The sequence below is a fragment of the Pelodiscus sinensis genome, chromosome 9 (genome assembly GCF_052426305.1).
Source record: "Pelodiscus sinensis isolate ZL-2025 chromosome 9, ASM5242630v1, whole genome shotgun sequence".
Classification (NCBI taxonomy): Eukaryota; Metazoa; Chordata; order Testudines; family Trionychidae; genus Pelodiscus; species Pelodiscus sinensis.
Window position 1 is genome coordinate 5,042,459 of NC_143060.1, and position 19,235 is coordinate 5,061,693.

Consider the following 19,235-nt stretch of genomic DNA (forward strand, 5'->3'; position numbering starts at 1 on the left):
TAAATTGACTTTGTCGGGGCTCTCCCGATCAACACCTGCTGGAGATCTGACCCATCGGTGTCTATTTCCAAGGGAGGATTTCAGCTGAGAGCTCAGTAACAGATTTTTAAGAAACTCCCATCAGGGTGGGGAACTTTTTACGGGTTGGGGGCCTCTGACCCACAGAAAAATCAGTTGGGGGCCACTCAAAAGGGAGCAACAAACAAAAAAGTTGCTGATGTGGCCTCCGACTGAGAAGCAGAAAGATACTCCCACATTCTCCTTGCACACCAGAGCCTGGGGGGGGGGGCGCTGGGGTAGTAGTTTTTGTGGGGACCCTAGGCTCTAGGGTGGGGTAAAAAATGAGGGGTTCATTGTAGGGGATGGGGGCTGCTGGGAAACAGGCTTGGGGTGTGGAGACTGGGTGGGAGGGAGGGTGCAGGAGCCTCGGGGGACGGATCCAGACAAGCTGGGGGCCAGATTCGGTCCCTGGGCCATATGTTCCCTTAGATCATCCGGTGCCAGAAGGCCTGCCCCCAGGGATTCCCCCAGCCCAGTAACTCCTGTTTGAGCTAGAGTGCATCTTTTAGAAAGGTGGATCCAGTCTTGCCTTGCAAAGGATGAAGACTCCACTGCATCCCTAGGCCTGTTGCTCTGCCAGTTACTGGCTCCAGCAGGGACAGCAACGTCCCCTGCAAATCGCAGGCACAAACTAAGCGAGGCCCTGGATTGTTTTCTGCACCTCGATGGGATTTTCTCTGTGCCGTGACTCACACACAATAGTATCTCCCTGGCAACCGGGCGATTCTCTCATTTTGCTGTGCCACGCCAAACTTTTTTTTTTTATCATTTTGTTAATAAAGGTGATTTGCATTGATCTGCCAGGGGACGCCTCTTCCCGGGATTTCAGTAATTAAATTCTTCAGATGTTGGAGACAGGCTCATCATATGCAAAGCCGCAAATCATCTGCAGCATCTGCTGTTGATATTCCCCCAGAGCTCCAGGGAGCGGCTTTCTGAGTGTGGCTACCTGATTTTTCACATAGAAAGGGACCAGATCTGAGGGCGGCTTCACCTCTGACTCCAAATGGTTTTGGATCAGGCCCTAAGCTATTGAGTGCATCTGTGTGTTTATAAAGTCCCCAGCGGTACATTAGCTTGGTCCATCAAAGGGAAATAAGACTTTATTTTCATGCTAAAATCCTGCTTCGATTCCGGATCGCATTGCCCATTTCTAGCTGGATGGAAGGAACTGGGCTTATTTAGTCTGCAGAAGAGAAGAGCGAGGGGGGATTTGAGAGCAGCCTCCAACTTCCTGAAGGGGGTTCGAAAGAGGCTGGAGAGAGGCTGTTCTCAGTGGTGACCGATGGCAGATCGAGGCGCAATGGGCTCAAGTTGCAGTGGGGGAGGTCTAGGTTGGATCTTAGGAAAAGCAATTTCCCGAGGAGGGTGGGGAAGCCCTGGGCTGGGTTCCCTAGGGAGGGGGTGGAATCTCCATCCCTAGAGGTGTTTTAAATCCAGGCTTGACAAAGCCCTGGCTGGGATGATTGAGTGGGGATTGGTCCTGCCTTGGGCAGGGGGCTGGACTCGATGGCTCCTGACCTCAATCTTCTATGATTCTCTGAGTGTTTCTCCATCCTTAAATATAACTCAGCACCCAGCTCCTGACCTCATCCCTAGGCCGCTCCGTGCCTCAGTTTCCCACCTGTCAAATGGGGCAATGTTCCCCGCCTCCAAGGCAAACTGTTTTGCGGTATACAGATGGGCTTGTTACGGCGCAGTGACCTGGGAGTCACAGTGGGATACCCTAGAAAGGGACCAACAAGTGCTCTGGCCGGTGTGCCGGGACCCAGCCCTGCCAGCTATGACTCCCAGAGGTTGCTCGGATGAACGGAGATGTTCCCTTTAGTGCCTGCTCCAGCATCGGGCCCCATTCTAGTATCTGCCCTCAGACTCAGAAGTACTTTACTCCCCAAGCAACCCCCGGAAGCCGGCGCTACTCATGTGAGCAAGGGTTTGTGGGACACGAATTTAGTCTGAGTAAGATATGAAACATGGGTGCACTAAACCCCAAACTTCCGAGTAATAATAGGGTCACAGAAACCATAGAGTCATAGAACACTAGGGCTGGAAGGGACCTCGAGAGGTCATCAAGTCCAGTCCCCTACCCTTATGGCGGGACCAAGCACCATCTAGTTCATAGGTTCCCAAACTGGGGGGTGTACTGGGGGGGGGGCACAAGGCAACCCAGCCTCCCCCCAATCCCTCCCCAAGACTTGCTCGGGTGGGGGGAGTTGGAGCATCCTGGGCAGACTTCAAAGGGCAATGCCTGCTCTGCTCTTAAAAGGGGCAACTTTTTTTTTTTTTTTTTTTGCCTAACAAGTTTTGCTGCAAAATGTTTTTGGAGGCGGGTCCTGAGGGTTTCTCAAAAATCAAAAAGGGGGCGTGATGCTGAAAAGTTTGGTAACCACTGGTCTACACCATCCCTGACAGATGTCTGTCTAACCTGCTCTTAAATATCTCCAGTGATGGAGATTCCACGACCCCCCCTAGGCAATTTATTGCAGTGTTTAACCATCCTCACAGCTAGGAAGTTTTTCCTAATGTCCAACCTCAACCTCCCTTGCTGAAATGTAAGCCCATTGCTTCCTGTCCTATCCTCAGAGACCAAGAAGAACAATTTTTCTCCCTCCTCCTTGTAACATTTTTAGGTCCTTGAAGGCTGCTATCACGTCCCTTCTCGGTCTGCTCTTTTCCAATCAGAGATGGCAAAGAGAAATGGGAGCAGTTAAGACCAGCTCTGAACTGCGTATTCTTGAATGCTTTGTCCGGTCTGCTTTGAAATGAGCTGAGCGACAGAACTCGCAGCCTTCCTCTGGGGGATTTTGCTTCTATGATCCCTCATGCTTTGTTTCCCCCACCCTGTCCAATTTCCTCCTGCCAAGCCTGCCTCTCCTTCCTGCCTTTGTGGTCCACTCAGAAGAATTCATCTCCCTTTGGGTTTCTGACAGTTCAAGAGCCCCAGAACACATTGGAGCTGAATTTTTATAAAGCTCTAGTGAAGAAATATTCCTTTGTCTCTAAGGCCCTTTCCGGTCGCTGTTTCCTTCATTCACCCAGGGGGCGTTGGGACAATTTTGATAGTGGGGGTGCTGAGAGCGCTTGAACCTAACTAGAAACCTTGTATATAAGGGTATGTCTACATTACACTACAGAGTTTTTTTTCAGAAAGCAAATCTTTTGCGCAAAGACACTTGCCAATCTAGACGCTCTTTTGCGGAAATACTTTTAACGGAACAACTTTTCCGTTAAAAGTATTTCTGCAAAATCATGCCAGTCTAGACACAGCCCTGTCGTTCTAGCAGCCGGGGTTCAGACCAGAAGCTCCTTATAAAAGATACGCTGTTAATATGACTGACGAGGAGAGACTGAGGGATTTGGGCTTGTTCAGTCTGCAGAAGAGAAGAGAAGAGAAGAGAAGAGAAGAGAAGAGAGAGGGGAGATTTGATAGCAGCCTTTAACTCCCTGCAGGGGGTTCCAAAGGAGATGGAGAGAGGCTGTTCTCAGTGGTGATGGATGGCAGAACAAGGAGCAATGGTTTCAAGTTACAGTGGGGGAGGTCTAGGTGGGATCTTAGGAAAAACCATTTCCCTAGGCGGGTGGGGAGCACTGGGATGGGTTCCCTAGGGAGGGGGTGGAATCTCCATCCTTAGAGGTTTTTAAGTCTTGGCTTGACAAAGCCCTGGCTGGGATGATTGAGTTGGGGTTGGTCCTGCCTTGGGCCGGGGGCTGGATTCGATGACTCCTGAGGTCTCTTCCATCCCTAGGACTCTGTGATTCTGTGAATATGCACCAGCATACACCGGCCAATTCATGTGTATGCTGAAAGCTTAAATCGCGCTTAAAAACTACATCCGCCCTGAGATATAGGCCTGAGCGTACACAGCTGTCTGTGATGTTCTCTTACATGCAGCTATTTAGAGGCAAACGGATCCTCTGTCTCTTAATGCACATTGAAAATAGCAATTCACGGCTTCTACTTTAATCTCCCCCTGCCAGGCTGCGGCTCTCTGGGTATCATTTTATTCCTTATCTTCCCCATCGGAAATCTGATTAGCACAGAGGCACCGAGAGGGAAAGGCTGTGCTGCCGCTGAGTGCACTGATACCGTTCTCGTGCAAAACGTGTGAATGCACCCCAGGCTTTTTTACCATTCCTCCCCGCCTCCTGCCCCGTCCCCGGACTCATTTTATGCAAATGCATTCAAATGAGCCCTGCTCTTTAAAGGATGATGGGTTTGACAAGGTTAACACACACCATGGCAGCCCCCATCCCCAGAGCATGCCGTAATTTCAAGTGTATCAACGGTGAGAAGACATGCAGGGCGTGATAAGTAGCAGGCGCTCCGGCTGGCACTGTACCGTGTATTGGATTCTGGAGGTGGCTGAGTAATTCATTAATATTTCCGTCTGCATGTGGCGGAAACTGCTGGGGGTGTTTTTTTTTTTCTGGTCTGATCCTCAAGAGGATGCGAGATCTCTTCAGAGCTGCAGCCCCGCCAAGCTCTGGTTTTGACGAGGGGAATCTCTGAGCGCTATTTTGGGAAATCCAGGCTCTCCGCCACACAATTAATGAGGTCTGAGAAGAGTCGGTGATCTCGTACAGTCCTGACAAAACTAGGGAAGATCCAGGAGAGCCAGGTCTCTTTCAGGCCCCAATTCAGCACAATTCTAAAGCACGTACTTAAAGTGAAGCGTGTGCTTTGCTGAGTGGGGCTTTTACTAGTCACCTTAGCTCTAAAGTGGCACATTAAATGCCGTTCGTTTGGGGGTCGCTTATGTGAAGCCTGGTGGGGCCATCTCAGGGGCAAAACTGCAATGCTGATTGCTCAGTCTAGGAAGTCGGGGGTGAGCCAGTAAGGGAGGCAGTGTTGCCTCATGGTTAGAGCACCCCGCGATCTGCTGGGTCGTTGCAAAGCAAGGCCAGTGCGGTTATCCTGGGCGAGGAGGGAAAACACAAGCGTCACCCAGAGGCACTGAGAAAGGGAGAGTGAAGTGTGCTCTTCAGCCTGTGCTGAGAGACAAGTGGCTTTTAGCCCCTGCGGTAGAAGCTCGTGGTGTTAGTTCCTAAGGTCGCAGGTTCAATCTCTCCTGCTAATGACTTTACAAGTGGGGGCTCACCCAGGCTGAAAAGCAGACTTTCATTTCTAGTGCTTTGCTGAGCCAGGGCTCTAGAATAGGGGTTCTTAAACGTCACGACCCCCGCTGGCAACAAACATACTTAACAACCGCAGGAGGGCCTGAGTCTGCCCCGGGGGGGAGGGGGTCAAAACAGATGCTCAGGGGCATCAGCCCCAGGAAGGAGGCCCGCAACCTGAATCTTGCTGTGCAGGGCTGAAGCTGCCAGGTTTTGGCCCTGGATATTAGAGCTCAGGATTCAGCCAGCCTTGGGAACCACTGGGAACTCTCCAGGGGCTGGTCTCTGTGTTGCGCAACACCCAGGCCAACAGAGCTCTGAACAGCACTGGCCCCTTTGGGCTCTGCAATCAATCACACGGTTTAAGGCAGTGACTCGGTCCGGAATATTTTGGGCTAGGAAAATCAGGGTGCACTCCGAAACCCGGGAGGTCTGCCCCGGAGCCCGGAGACACCACTAGCAGCTCCTAGCAGCTCCCAGAGTTCCATATGGCTAAAGGGGGCACGTTAAACACCGTTCGTTTGGGGGTCGCTTACATGAAGCCCATTTCGATGGCAAAACTGCAAGACCTATGGCTCAGTGTTGGAAGTCGGGGGTGGCGGGGGGGAGAGCAAATAAGGGAGGCAGTGTTGCCTGATTGTGAGAGCAGTGAAGACAGAGAGGCGGCATGGAGTCTATTCCCAACTCAGTCTTTGACCTTGGGCAAGTTACTGTCCCTTTCTGTGCCTCAGTTCTCCCATCTGAGTAATGGGAATAATGACACAGCCCTTACTTGTAAAGCCCTTTGAGACCTGCTGATGGAAAGCCCTAGAGAACAGCAAGGTAATATAGTGATTATATTGCCCAGGAGCATAGATACAATATTAAATGGTCAGGAAAACACAATGTCCAAAGATATCATGGGTAAACCCGTAGGCTTCAAAATCAGAATGGACTGCTGCAATTATTTATAGCCTGACCTGGATCTCTCAGGCCAGAGACTTTACCGTTAGTACCTGAGGCCAAAATAGTGTGGGAGCAGACCTCCATCTATGGGGGGAACCCTCATGCCTCCCAGAGATGCATTCCCCTCCCCCACAACCACTTGGCATGGCCTTCCACATGTGTTGAAAGCCTGGGCATTTAAAAGGCATTAAAGGACGAGCTAGTCTGCCCCGTTATTTTACGTAGTTATGGCTCTGTTGTGGCGGCAGCCACAGGACCCCGAGCCTTGCTCCCTACCGCGCCAGGTACTGTACAAACCAATGCCTGTCTTCTAGGGCGCTCACCGGCTCCAGGCACAGAGGCCGTAGTTTAGACTAGTGGGGAAGTGGGGCCCGATCCAAAGCTCATGGAGATGGTAGAAAGACCCCCAACAATGTCAATGGGTTTTGGAGCGGATTCTTTGGGCTTTGAGTCATAGAATCCTAGAATCCCAGGGCTGGTAGAGACCCCAGGAGTCATGAAGTCCAGCCCCCGGCCCAAAGCAGGACCAACCCCCAACTCCATCATCCCAGCCAGGGCGTTGTCAAGCCGAGACTTAAACACCTCCGGGGATGGAGATTCCACCCCCTCCCTAGGGAACCCAGCCCAGGGCTTCCCCACCCGCCTCGGGAAATCGTTTTTCCTAAGATCCAACCTAGACCTCCCCCCCTGCAACTTGAGCCCATTGCGCCTCGTTCTGCCATCGGTCACTACTGAGAACAGCCTCTCTCCAGCCTCTTTGGAACCCCCTGCAGGGAGTTGAAGGCTGCTCTCAAATCCCCCCTCGCTCTTCTCTTCTGCAGATGAAATAAACCCAAATCCTTCAGCCTCTCCTCATAGGTCATGTGCTCCAGACCTCTCATCATTTTGGTCGCCCTCCACTGGACCCTCACCAGTGCATCCCCGTCCTTTCTATAGTGGGGGGCCCAGAACTGGACACAATACTCCAGATGTGGCCTCACCAGAGCCAAATAAAGGGGAATAATCACTTCTCTGGATCTGCTGGAAATGCTCCTCCTAATGCACCCCAATAGGCCATTAGCCTTCTTGCCTACAAGGGAACACTGTTGACTCATCTCATCTACTGTAATCCCCAGGTCTTTTTCTGCTGAGCTGCTACTTAGCCAGTTGGTCCCCAGCCTGTAACAATGCTTGGGATTCTTCCGTCCCAAGGGCAGGACTCTACACTTGTCCTTGTTGAACCTCATCCGCTTTCTAATTTGTCTAGGTCACTCTGGATCCTATCCCTGCCCTCCAGCGTATCTCTCTCTCCCCCTAGCTTAGTATCATCTGCAAACTTGCTGAGGGTGCAATCCATCCCCCATCCACGTCATTAACAAAGATGTTGAACAAAACCAGCCCTAGAACCCATCCTTGGGGCACTCCGCTTGAAACTGACCGCCACCCAGATATCGATCACCCCCAATCAGAGGTTAAGCCCAGCAGGGACCACTAAAACTGACCCATATTTGCCAGGCCACCGTGATCGACCAGCTCAGCACACTGAACGCATAAGGCCGACAGGCAGCCTGGAACCTGTGACCTCTAGAGCTTAGTGTAGGAGTCTCTCTCCTTGGCCTCACAGCCAGCTGGTGCTCAGCTCAGGCTGTAGAGCTCACTCATTCTCTCTCTCTCTGCCAGTGGTCTAGATGCCACAAGATGGGGTAGAGACCCACCCCAGCAGGTGTGTGGGTTACCCATACAGCTGAAGAACATACAGCTCCGGCACTCACCTATCAAATCGTGAACTAGGTCCTTGATGAGGTGGCCGACTATGGCGTAGGCCACGGCCACCACCACCAGAGCCGCCATGAGAAGGTAGAGCACAGCCTTGGGCAAAGGGATGGTGTCTCGGGCTGGAGGTTTGTACTCCTTGTAGAGCTGATCGTGGTCTGAGGACGAGTACTGGAACAAGTGGTCCAGGTCGGTGGTGAAGTTGCCGGAATTCATGGAGGGGCCGTCGGGCAGGTAGCTCTCCTGTTTGGGGTCCTGGAGGACGCTCACCACGGAGCTGGTGCTGGCTTCCACCTGTTGAACCAAGCGGAGGGTCCTGTTGACGCTGGGCAGGATCCGAGAGAGGAACGTGCTCCAGTCTTTGATGGCGCTGATGTTGCAGAGGATCATAATGGGGATGGAGAAAGAACCCTTCAGACCCAGCCGTGGAGCAAGCTGGGGGGGAGCGGATGAGCTTTCGGTACACTCAAACCCGTGGGAGAAAGTCTCTCTGGGTTAGATGCAGGTTCTCACATGATCAGACACACACGCGTGTGGACACACACTGGCGTTACATTCTGACATGCCCCAAGTCAGATCCGGGGGTCGTGAGGACCCTCACCGAGAAGCAGGCGCTAGAGTAAACCTGGTCTGTCTCATTCCTGTTTTTCAGCTGTTTCCCTCCGACAAAGCTGGAGTGAGAGAATTCTCTTGATACGTTCAGTCCTCCAGAAAGGAAAGAGAAGTTCCCCTCTTCCAGCTTCTTTTTAGCAGGCAACCATCCTCCGCGAGAACAAAAATCGCCAGGGATGGTTGCTTGTTCGCAGTCCCCCGCACGCAGCGTGTTATTTTAGCAGCCGACATGCACGCTTCTCCCCCATCTCCACCGACATTCTTAGCCCCGCGTCTCCAAACAGGCACATCCCAGAGACTGTCCCCAAAGGGGAAGCCAAATACACAAAAGCAGGAAAGTCCAGCCGAGCGCTGGGCGCTCCAAACAAGATCCGCACACGCAGATCTCCTCCTGGCAGGTGTGTTGTCACGCGGGAAACACTTCGCCAACTTCTTCCATCAGGGTTTTCCCCTTGGATTCCCTTTAAAAAAAATCACAATCAGAGGAGACGGGTATGAAATTAACGAACACACAGCCTGGTCCAGCCTCTGTAGAAAAGTCCCTCCACCGTGCTGAAAGAAGATGGGTCTGTCAATTTTGCTTTATAGGTGGGTTCAGAGGGAGTTGACCTGCTACTCTGGAGCTCTCGGGGTTCCTGCTTGTTTTATTTAGCACTTGTGTCCCTACCAGTGTGATTCAGGGCTGCTGCCTAGACTCGCTCTCTCTCTTTCTGCTGCTGGCTCCTCTTCTGACAATTCCAGCCGCTTTTCCAAGCCAAGCCGCTCCCGGAGGGAACGCAGCTGTCTGTTGAGCAAACGCCTTCCTGAGGCTTCGCGGACCCACCGGGAGATTTGGTGATGTCGACAGAATAAACCCTTCCACCCCCCAGCCAGGGTTCTTAAGCTGGGGGATAAATATCCCTGGCAGCTTCTCCCCCGCCCCTTCCAGATAAACCCTTTCAATGTCACAGCACAGCGCTGGAAAGGCACCGAGCGCCTGGCTCCGTCTGCAGGGAGTGAAAACCCAGCGTCTGGAGGGAGGTTCATGTGGGAAACACGGGGGAGGAAAGGGGAGCCCTTGGGGGGGAGGGGACGGGTGGGTATCGTATTCCAGCCGTATCCTGAGGGTCGGGCCGTTACGAGGGCAGCTCCAGTTTCTTGTGGGGAGAAAACAACCCCCCGGCCAGATTGTCCCTTGGACTGCACAAAAACTGCAAACCAAAGCCTTTGTTTCCAAGCCGGGGGAGGAACTGAACAGCAGTTACTGGGGGGAAGGGGACAGAGATGAAAGGCCCCCGATTGGGAGCCGATAGGTTGAATTTGTGCCACCCTCAGGCAGGCAGGGCTCCCTCTGACCTCCCCGTCCTTGGCGAGTTTCACCTCACGACAGTGGGTGTTTTGCCTGAGAGAGGACTGCATGGCTGGCCTAAAATGCCTTCCAGTCCTGGAAGCAGTGGTAGTCTTTGTGCTGAGTTAGTTGGATCACCTGAAATATGTTTGATTCCTCTCAGAACAGTGTTTCCTGGAAGCCGGATGCTTCCCCGCCTCCGAGAGATTCAAATGCCACCCAGCTGATCAGCACAGCGCCCACCGCCAGCAGCCTGTGTTTCTATTGGTGGTGCACATCCGCACATGTCTCGGTGGACATAAAATTATTCCACACATGGATACAAAATTGCCTCAGAATAGGATTTCACTTGGAATTTAGGCTCAGGAAGGGCTGTGGAACTGAGCCCCATCTATTTAAGGAGGGGTGGGGAGGAAATTTGATATAGGAAATATGTGAACATAAATAAATTAAAAGATCCTGGATTTATTTTTTCAACTATTATTTTTAGAGAAGTCCCCCACCCAGGAAAAGGGTCTGTCCAGGGGAAACAACTCGCAGCTTTAGCAAAAAATGCATTGAGACAAAACTGAGCCACACGGTGATCATTATTAGCATACTAAGTCGAGCTAAGTTATCCTCGTTCCTGTCAGGGATCACCGCCCTGGTGTACTGGACACTCTATTCACTGGGGTACAGTTCTTGCAACTATGCAACCACCTCGCCTCTTTGGACACAAGCCGATTGTGTGTACGCCAACTTGGTGCCCCCCCATCCACTGCATAAAGCCAAGAGTACTGAAAATCTGGGGGAAACGGCCTTTCCCTTCCAGCTGGGTACTCATACGGCCCTCATCAGGGTAAGATGTGAGGGCCTCATGACTGATTATCCAGGAGGCAGGGAAGACAAGAAGCCTTCCTTGGAGAGCTGTTCAATCAAACACGCATGATTAGACCAAGTACAGGACTCGGGTTCTGCTCCTCCATCCCCTGTCTGGGGTCATGGAGTCATTTTTGTGGTCAGAAGGGGGTCGCAGTGCAGTGACACTCGAAACTGCAGGACGAGATGCTCATATGGCCTTAAATCGACGATGCCCATTTTACAGATGGGAATTGAGGCATGGAGCTGAGTGCAGTGACTTGCCCAAGAAAAGCCCATGGCGGAGTCTGAAACTCAGACCTCCTGAACCCCAGTCCAGTGTACGGTCTACTGCCTCCCCCTTCCCACCTTGCGGCAACCCGATCCAATGAGTATGCGCCTCTCCCTCGATTCAGATTGTTACACAGGTTTTGACAGCCATGGGGGTGTGGAGGGATGAGAAGCCGCCCTCGGATCTGGTGTGGGAAGCACACAGGGATGGCTTTTCCTGTTTTCAGGCACCTATGGACTTTGCCCTTCCAGCCCAAGGTCTCTACGCACATTGGCCCGGTTGGGAGCTCTCTCTCTCTCATCTCCTGCCTCCAAAGTCCTCTGCTCTGGGTGCATCGGCAGGAGAAGCAAACAGCAGCAGCACCTGTTTTTCAAAGTGTGCTTCCCCCGTTCCTTTTTCTTCCGCACCATCCCTTCCCCGCTTTCCACCATTGAGCTATTTATCCCTCCTGCTTTTTATCCCACTCCAGCAGAGACACACACCCCACCCTGGGACAGTGGTACAGCCCCCCCCCCTCCCCCAAAGGCACGCTTGCCTTTCTTTGTTAATTAAAAGATTGACTAAAGTCATTGTTTCACTCAGCTGTTTGGCTTTTGGGGTTGCCATGGTACTCGTCGCTCAACCAATCAGAGGCGAGGGAAGCAAGACCATCCTTCTCTGCAGAAGTCCTGGGGTCTAACGAGGCTCTAGAGTATCAAGTCGATTACACCTCTGCGACAGTCAATTACACCCCCGGTAGTTGCAGGCTCTGGGCATTACTGCAATAGAACGACTTCCTCAGGGAGTTGCCAGTATACACCGCGCCCAATCAGTTCAAAGCAAAACATTTGCAAATAAAGCCCTGTGCCACTTTCCGGGCAATCAGCTTGCGACCGAAGAAGTGAGTGGTTGAATAGTTGCAAATGCACTGTTTCCCCGGCAGCACTAAATGTCCCCACCACCAGGAAATAAAGCGATTGAGAATAAGACAACAATCCATTAAAACAGAGTCCAGGGAATGGATGGCAGAGCTAGTGATGGATGGCAGAAGGAGCAATGGTCTCAAGTTACAGTGGGAGAGGTCTACATTGGATATTAGGAAAAGCTATTTCCCTAGGAGGGTGGGGAAGCACTGGGATGGGTTCTCTAAGGAGGGGGTGGAATTTCCATCCCTAGAGGTTTTTAAGTCTCGGCTTGACAAAGCCCTGGCTGATATGATTGAGTTGGGATTGGTCCTGCCTTGGGCAGGGGGCTGGACTTGACCTTCTGAGGTCTCTTCCAGTTCTATGGTTCTATGATTCTATGAATGTGTCTCCAATACTCAGCCCAGATCCAGAACTCAAGAAGTGTCCAGATAGAAAGGTGCTTCCCCAGGAGAAAACACAGCTCATGAAAGAGCTCTTCAGTCTACATGGGCCTAGACCAAGTGTCGGGGGGCTGAAGCTAGACAAACTCGAATGACAAATAAGGCACCGATTTGTAGCAGCGAGGATGATTACCAAGTGGAGCAAACTGTCAGGGGAAGTGCTGGATTCTCCCTCTCTTGGGGTGTGTCTAGACTACATGCCTCCGTCGACGGAGGCATGTAGATTAGACAGATCGGCAGAGGGAAATGAAGCCGCGATTAAAATAATCGCGGCTTCATTTAAATTTAAATGGCTGCCCCGCTCTGCCGATCAGCTGTTTGTCGGCAGATCGGGGCAGTCTGGATGCGCCGCATCGACAAAGAAGCCTTTCTTGATCAGCACAGGTATGCCTCGTGAAACCAGGTTTACTGTGCTGATCAAGAAAGGCTTCTTTGTCGACGCGGCGCATCCAGACTGCCCCGATCTGCCGACAAACAGCTAATCGGCAGAGCGGGGCAGCCATTTAAATGTAAATGAAGCCGCGATTATTTTAATCGCGGCTTCATTTCCCTCTGCCGATCTGTCTAATCTACATGCCTCCGTCGACGGAGGCATGTAGTTTAGACATACCCTTGCTGTCTTCAAATCAGGATGGGATGCCATCTGGAAGAGATGTTTTCATCAAACTTATGTTGTGGGACTCGGAGCAGGGACAGCTGAATAGAACTGTCTGATCTGCGTCAGAGCAGATGGATCAGGTGAGATACATCAACAGGAGTGCTGTGAGCAAGACACGAGAAGTCATTCTTCTGCTCTACTCTGTGCTGATTAGGCTCCAACTGGAGTACTGTGCCCAGTTCTGGGTACCACATTTCAGGAAAGATGGGGAGAAACTGGAGAAGGTCCAGAGAAGAGCAACAAAAATGCTTAATGGTCTAGAAAACATGAGGGAAGCGAGAAGGAATTGGGTTTGTTTAGTTTGGAAAAGAGAAGACTGAGAGGGGGCATGGCAACAGCTTTAAAGTACCTAAAAGGGTGTGACAAGGAGGAGGGAGAAAACTTGTTCTCCTTGGCCTCTGTGGATAGGGCAAGAAGCAATGGGCTTAAATTGCAGCAAGGGAGGTTTAGGTTGGACATTAGGAAAAACTTCCTAACTGTCAGGGTGGTTTAGCACTGGAATAAATTGCCCAGGGAGGTTGTGGAATCTCCATCACTGGGGATATTTAAGAACAGGTTGGATAGACATCTATCAGGGATGATTTAGATGGTGCTTGATCCTGCTGTGAGGGCAGGGAGCTGGACTCGATGCCCTCTCGAGGTCCCTTCCACTCCTAGTGTTCTTGTTATCCTATCAAAGAAAGCGATCAGATTCGTCTGACGTGACTTGTTCTTTACAAATCCACTCTGGCTGTTACCTATCACCTTACTATCTTCCAGATGTTTGCCGATGGATTCTTTAATTATTTGCTTTAATGATTTTCAACACTGTTGTTTAAAAGGCATCTGCCTGCCAGTTATTTCTGAGTCAGCGTATTCAGTGTGCTCTGGATTCAGGATCACAATCGGTTCATCGTGTTCATTTACCTCTAGGCTGGAGGTTAGGGGAAGGTGGTTTTGGAGCCACCTTGTCGATAGGGGTTGTGGGAGCAAATGACCCTAATTGTTTGTAGATAGAGGCTGTAAACAGTGCTGGGTCACATGCCCCATGTTCTGAACCCAACAAATAAGCTGGATCAACTGGTTGTACATAATGCTCCTGTGCAGAAACACCCGTCCGGTAAGAGCATGTAACGTTCTGAAGCTGATGGCCTTTCAGAGCTGTCCGCAAGTTGCGGTTTGTCCTCAGGTGTGTAAGAACATTGTAATTATAACGATGGTGTGACAGCGGCATCACCTCGCTGTGATTTAATCCCACGACGGGGGAAATGGAAGAGTTCAGAAAGCACATTAGGAGACAGGTGCCTTGACGCACTCACAGGAAAGCAAAGAGAAATGAATTGCAAAGTGAAACCCGCAAGTGAAGTGGATTAGCAGCTAGGGTTGACACATTAACAAACGGAATGGCCCCCAAACAATTAACTGAAGCATACTTGCTCTGTTTGCTAATCTTGCTGCTGCCGCCTGTACCTTAAAATAACTTTATGAAAGCGACGAGGAGTCCTGTGGCACATTATAGACTAACTGAAGTGTAGGAGCATAAGCTTTCATGGGCAAAGACCCACTTCGTCAGATGCATGTCGTCCTCGTCGCTTTTGCAGATTCAGACTAACACGGCTACCCCTCTGATACTTAACTTTATGAAGTTAGCTTCAAGGGGTAGCCGAGTTAGTCTGTACAGAAAAAACATCAACAAATGGTCTGGTAGCACTTTATAGACTAACAAAACATGTAGGTAGTATCATGAGCTTTCATGGGCACAACTCACTTCTCTCTTGGTTCGGGCTTTGCTAATTTTCTAGGTTGCTGTTCAAACCACACACGTACGCACGCACCCACGCGCGCACACACACACACACACACACACACACACACGAACCTCCTCACCTCGCTTCTGCGCTCCCTTTTTTTTTGTTTTAAAAAGTTGAAAATTAGGGTTTTTACAGAAACCTCCAAAAATTAACGCAACCAAAAATAAAACAACCAAGCCCTGGCCTTAATATTCCCAGGCTCACCATAAAAAAAAAAAGACACAGAATTTAAAAAGAAAATTTGTCCATGAATCGTATGAGGGAATGTGCAAACCAAAACACAAATAAAGCATACATGTATTCATAAAAAAGTAAGGCAGCCAAACAACAGTGTTCACCAGCCACATCATCTCCTGCCTCAGCTGTGGGCGCCACCATCTCAACCCTCTCCCAGGGCTGGGTTTAAACCCTTATAGGGCCAGTGTGGGGCAGACGCCCCATCACAGCTAGCCTATACATTGGTGGCCTGAACCCCGATCCTAGTGGCCATTGGATGGTACCATGGCCACTGTCAGGTTCCAGGTTACGCCATAACTGGCCTGGGTTTTTTGCACTGTCTTTTAAAGCATCTGGCACTGGCTAGAGTCTCCATCTTAGGCCTGATTGGTATGACAATTCCTATGAAAACCTAAGCACAGAACCTCATCTAGATGGCCCACAGGAGTAGGGGCAAAAATTGCCATGGGTTTAAATGGGAGCAGAAATGGATCCCTTCAGAAACAGTGTAGCGGAAGGGCAAGTGGGGATCTGGCAACTTTGCAGCTCGTGAGTTCATGAAAAACCAACTTTGCATTTCTTCTGCGGTGAAATTAGCCAAGTAGGCTCTCTTTCATTTTCATTCATACCCATATAAATCCAGAGCTACTAGAGAGTCACTTACTTGTTCATCAGACACCTCCTGCATCTCCTCTACTAGGAAGACACTTTAGTATATTTTCATAATTTTGGTTTCCATCCCATTAAGAAGAGAGAGACGGGAGAAAAAGAAAACTACAGATTTTAAGAACCTTATTTTTCAATGTCTCTATTATTCAAAAGAAACTGTTTGCATCTGTGCCAATCAGCGGAGGATTAAAGGCTAGCAGTCGGTTTCACTCAGCATACATTGCTAATGGTTTCGATAAATCACTTTACATAAAATTCATAATCACCACAATTCCAACTCAATGCTGTTTGACAGAGGAATTGATTATGGATGCCAAATGGATGGCGGGATTGGCTGTTGATCCTAAAGCAATTGAACAAATTACAGTTAAGGACATGTGCATAAAAGAGGTGGCACATCTTTCACCTGGGAGGGCTTGCTTTTGACTTCTGAGGACAAAGGCAAATTAGGTTTTAGTGGATCAGGAAATATTTTTGCCCCCTGTTGCATGATGAATGTCTAAAATATCTGCTCTAGTTGTACCCCAGGCATATATTTTATCCTTCCCCCTCCACACACACACACTTTTGCAGACTACCATCTGTGTAGCTACAGCAGCAGTACTGATGCTTCATTTGCATACAGTGCACTGGTCCAGACGAAACTGACTCAGAGTGCAAAATTTACCCATTTCATGAGTTCAGCCATAGTAAACATGACAATGGCCATATTGGAACAGGCCAATGAGCCATCTATTCGAGTGTCTTGGTGGTGATAGTAACCAGTGCCTAGGGAACATGGGAAACCCAATGCAGTCTTGTGGCTTAAGCGTTGAGAGCTGGGTTCTAATCCTGACTCTGCCAGTGGGTAACCATGGTCAAGTCACTTTCCAATTTGTAGAATGCAAGTTATTATGCTCATGTATCAAGGGTGTTACAAAGAGGAAGGAGAAAAATTGTTCTCCTGGGCCTCTGATGATAGGACAAAAAGCAATGGGCTTTAAATTGCAGCAAAGGAGGTTTTAGGCTGGACATCAGGAAAAACTTTCTGGTTAAACACAGGAATAAATTGCTTAGGAAGGTTGTGGAATCTCCATCACTGGAGATATTTAAGAACAGGTTGGATAGACATCTATCAGGGATGATCTAGATGGTGTTTGGTCCTGCCATGAGGGCAGGGGACTGGACTTGATGACCTCTTGAGGTCCCTTCCAGTTCTAGTGTTCTATGATTCTATATCTCTTTTTGAACTGAAGTGAGCTCTAAGAATGGGAAACGCTAAGTTTTCTGAGAGTTACTATATAATAGAAGGATTCTCCCCACCATCTAGAGCTGGTCAGAGACACTTTGACAAATCCATATTTTTTGGAGTGTCTAGTTCCATCAAAAGGGAACTGCTCCCCAAACACAGGTAGCTTTTGCTAGAATGGTTTGGGGGGAAAAAAGTTCTAACCATGTTGAAATGTCCCATTTCAAGAATGAAACATTTCACTTTTTCATTTGGAAACCACTTTTGCATTTGGAAATTAATTTTTTCTTTTCTAAAAGGGAAATGAACTGTTTTGAATGACCCAAAGCAGCGTTGTTTATTTTTAAATTCCTTTCATGGAAAGTTTATGGATTTTCCTCCAACTGGGAAGGAAGCCAAATTCTGAAGTCTCAAAATCCTTTGTGAAACAGAACATCTATCCCCTGCAGAGCTCTGTGATCATCTTCCAGCAGAATAGACAAGGAATGGGCAAACCTCGCGATTTTTTTTATCTGAGCTAAAATGCTGTTTTCCCTCTTCTGAGCAGCAGCACCATCAGGCGCCTTGCCAGCTGTCTTCTCACTGGAGGGGATGGATTTATTTACACCTATAAATCAGTCCTAGAGCAGAGGTGGCCACAACCAGCATGCAGGGCTATCCCAACTCAACACCAATGTCCCATTTCACAGAGCACTCCTACCTCAAGAATTGACTCGCGTAAGAGACGTTAAGCCAGAGGTCAAATGCTGCCAACAGAACCACATCAGGAAACCGACAATTCGGCATTTCTTCCAAGACTAAACATTTGCTCTCCCACTAAGAAAGAGAACTTGCAAGACTACATGTAACAGCGCCACCTGGTGGCCCCTGCTATAATCGGACGTACTAATCCTACGGCGTCCTGTGACTTTGTGATGGACTCATTTACTGTGTGTGCTCAGGGCCCCGTCTGTGAGGCCGTGAGCACTTCCTGAGAGGCACAATGGGAGTTAAGTCCCTGTCGCTTTTTCTATCCGTCTGTCTAGGTTCTCGGACTGTGCCCACCCCTGGGCACTGGTTTGCTTTACACGCTTTCTAGTGTGCAAGTGAGGGGACCTCAGTCAACCCCTCTCCTTTTCCCATTCTGCGGGAAGGGGCTTCTATGCACATGACTGGGAGCAGGCTGGTTGCAGGAAGCTGGGTTTTTCATTCTGCTGAGGTTCGTGTCCAGGCTTGTCTCTTCCCACATCGTGGGCCAGCCACCAAGAAAATCCTGTCCCCTTGCCACATGAGTTGCACCCTTGCGGCCGAGAAAGATGACGGAGCCGTGGGTGGCTGAGTCAACCTGGGGGCCGTGTTCTGAATGGGCTTTAAAATCCAGCGGCTTCCTTCTGGGCGCCAGTGCTCAGCCTGGACAGCAGGACGGAGGGGACTGAGACTGAAAAGATGGAGCCACTGGCAGCTGAAAGGCATGTCCTTTGTCTTGTGGTTATCCGGGCTGCGTCTGACCTCCGCCAGGCTCTGAGGAGCAGGGCGAGGCTGCTGGGGGGCCGTGCTTTGGTCATAAGAGAGGTGCCGCTGTCTTCAAATCTGGAGGAAGGGAGCGGGCGTTATGGACATTGAACTGAAGTGCGGCCTGTCAATTAACAAGCGACGCCCCTCTCACGCCTGCCTTCAAGAAACAAAACATGCCAGCCACTCCCTGGCGAGCAGGACCAGCCTTCAGAGAGACAGGGTGTAACCCATGGACCTGCTGGGTGTGGGGCTCTGTCCCATAGAGTGGCACCGGGCCCAATGAGAGAGCGAGAAAAGGAGTTTGCTCTATGGCCTTTGCTGGGAGCCAGCTGGCTATTAGCTCAGGCTGCAGAGGCTCCAGAGGTCCCCGGTTCAGTTCCACCTGTCGGCGTTACAAGTTCACAGGGCGCTGAGTGTAGCAGACAGACATGGGCAGGTGAGAGGGGAAATGTGGCTCAGTGGGAATGGTGCAAGTTATACCTGGCCCCTTACTCATAGCGAGAGTGGGGAACCTTTTTTGGGCTAGAGGCCACTGACCCACAGAAAAATCTGTCGGGGGCTGCACACAAGGGAGAGACACAAAACAAAAAAAACAACCCACCCCTCACCAGCATGGGCTTTCCAATGCTGGGGGAGCCCTGAGCATCAGGGGCTGGATCAAGTCAAGTCCAGTTCTGGGCGCCACATTTCAAGAAAGATGTGGAGAAATTGGAAAGGGTACAGAGAAGAGCGACAAGAATGATTAAAGGTCTAGAGAACATGACCTATGAAGCCAGGCTTCATGAACTGGGCTTGTTTAGTTTGGAAAAAAGAAGATTAAGGGGGGACATGATAGCGGTTTTCAAATATCTAAAAGGGTGTCACAAGGAAGAAGGAGAAAATTTGTTCCTCTTGG

At 50.2% G+C, this 19,235-nt stretch overlaps 1 protein-coding gene across 1 annotated transcript in view; it reads right to left on the reverse strand.

Annotated features, from left to right (window-relative positions):
* Window positions 1-9,389, reverse strand: part of LOC149523905 (uncharacterized) — a 32,578-nt gene extending 23,189 nt beyond the window's left edge. Inside the window, exon 1 of the mRNA XM_089780399.1 lies at window positions 7,872-9,389. Within this exon, the coding sequence (XP_089636525.1) occupies window positions 7,872-8,262 (391 nt within the window). The 5' untranslated portion in view covers window positions 8,263-9,389. The remainder of the gene's footprint in view (window positions 1-7,871) is intronic.
* Window positions 9,390-19,235: the final 9,846 nt, after the last annotated feature.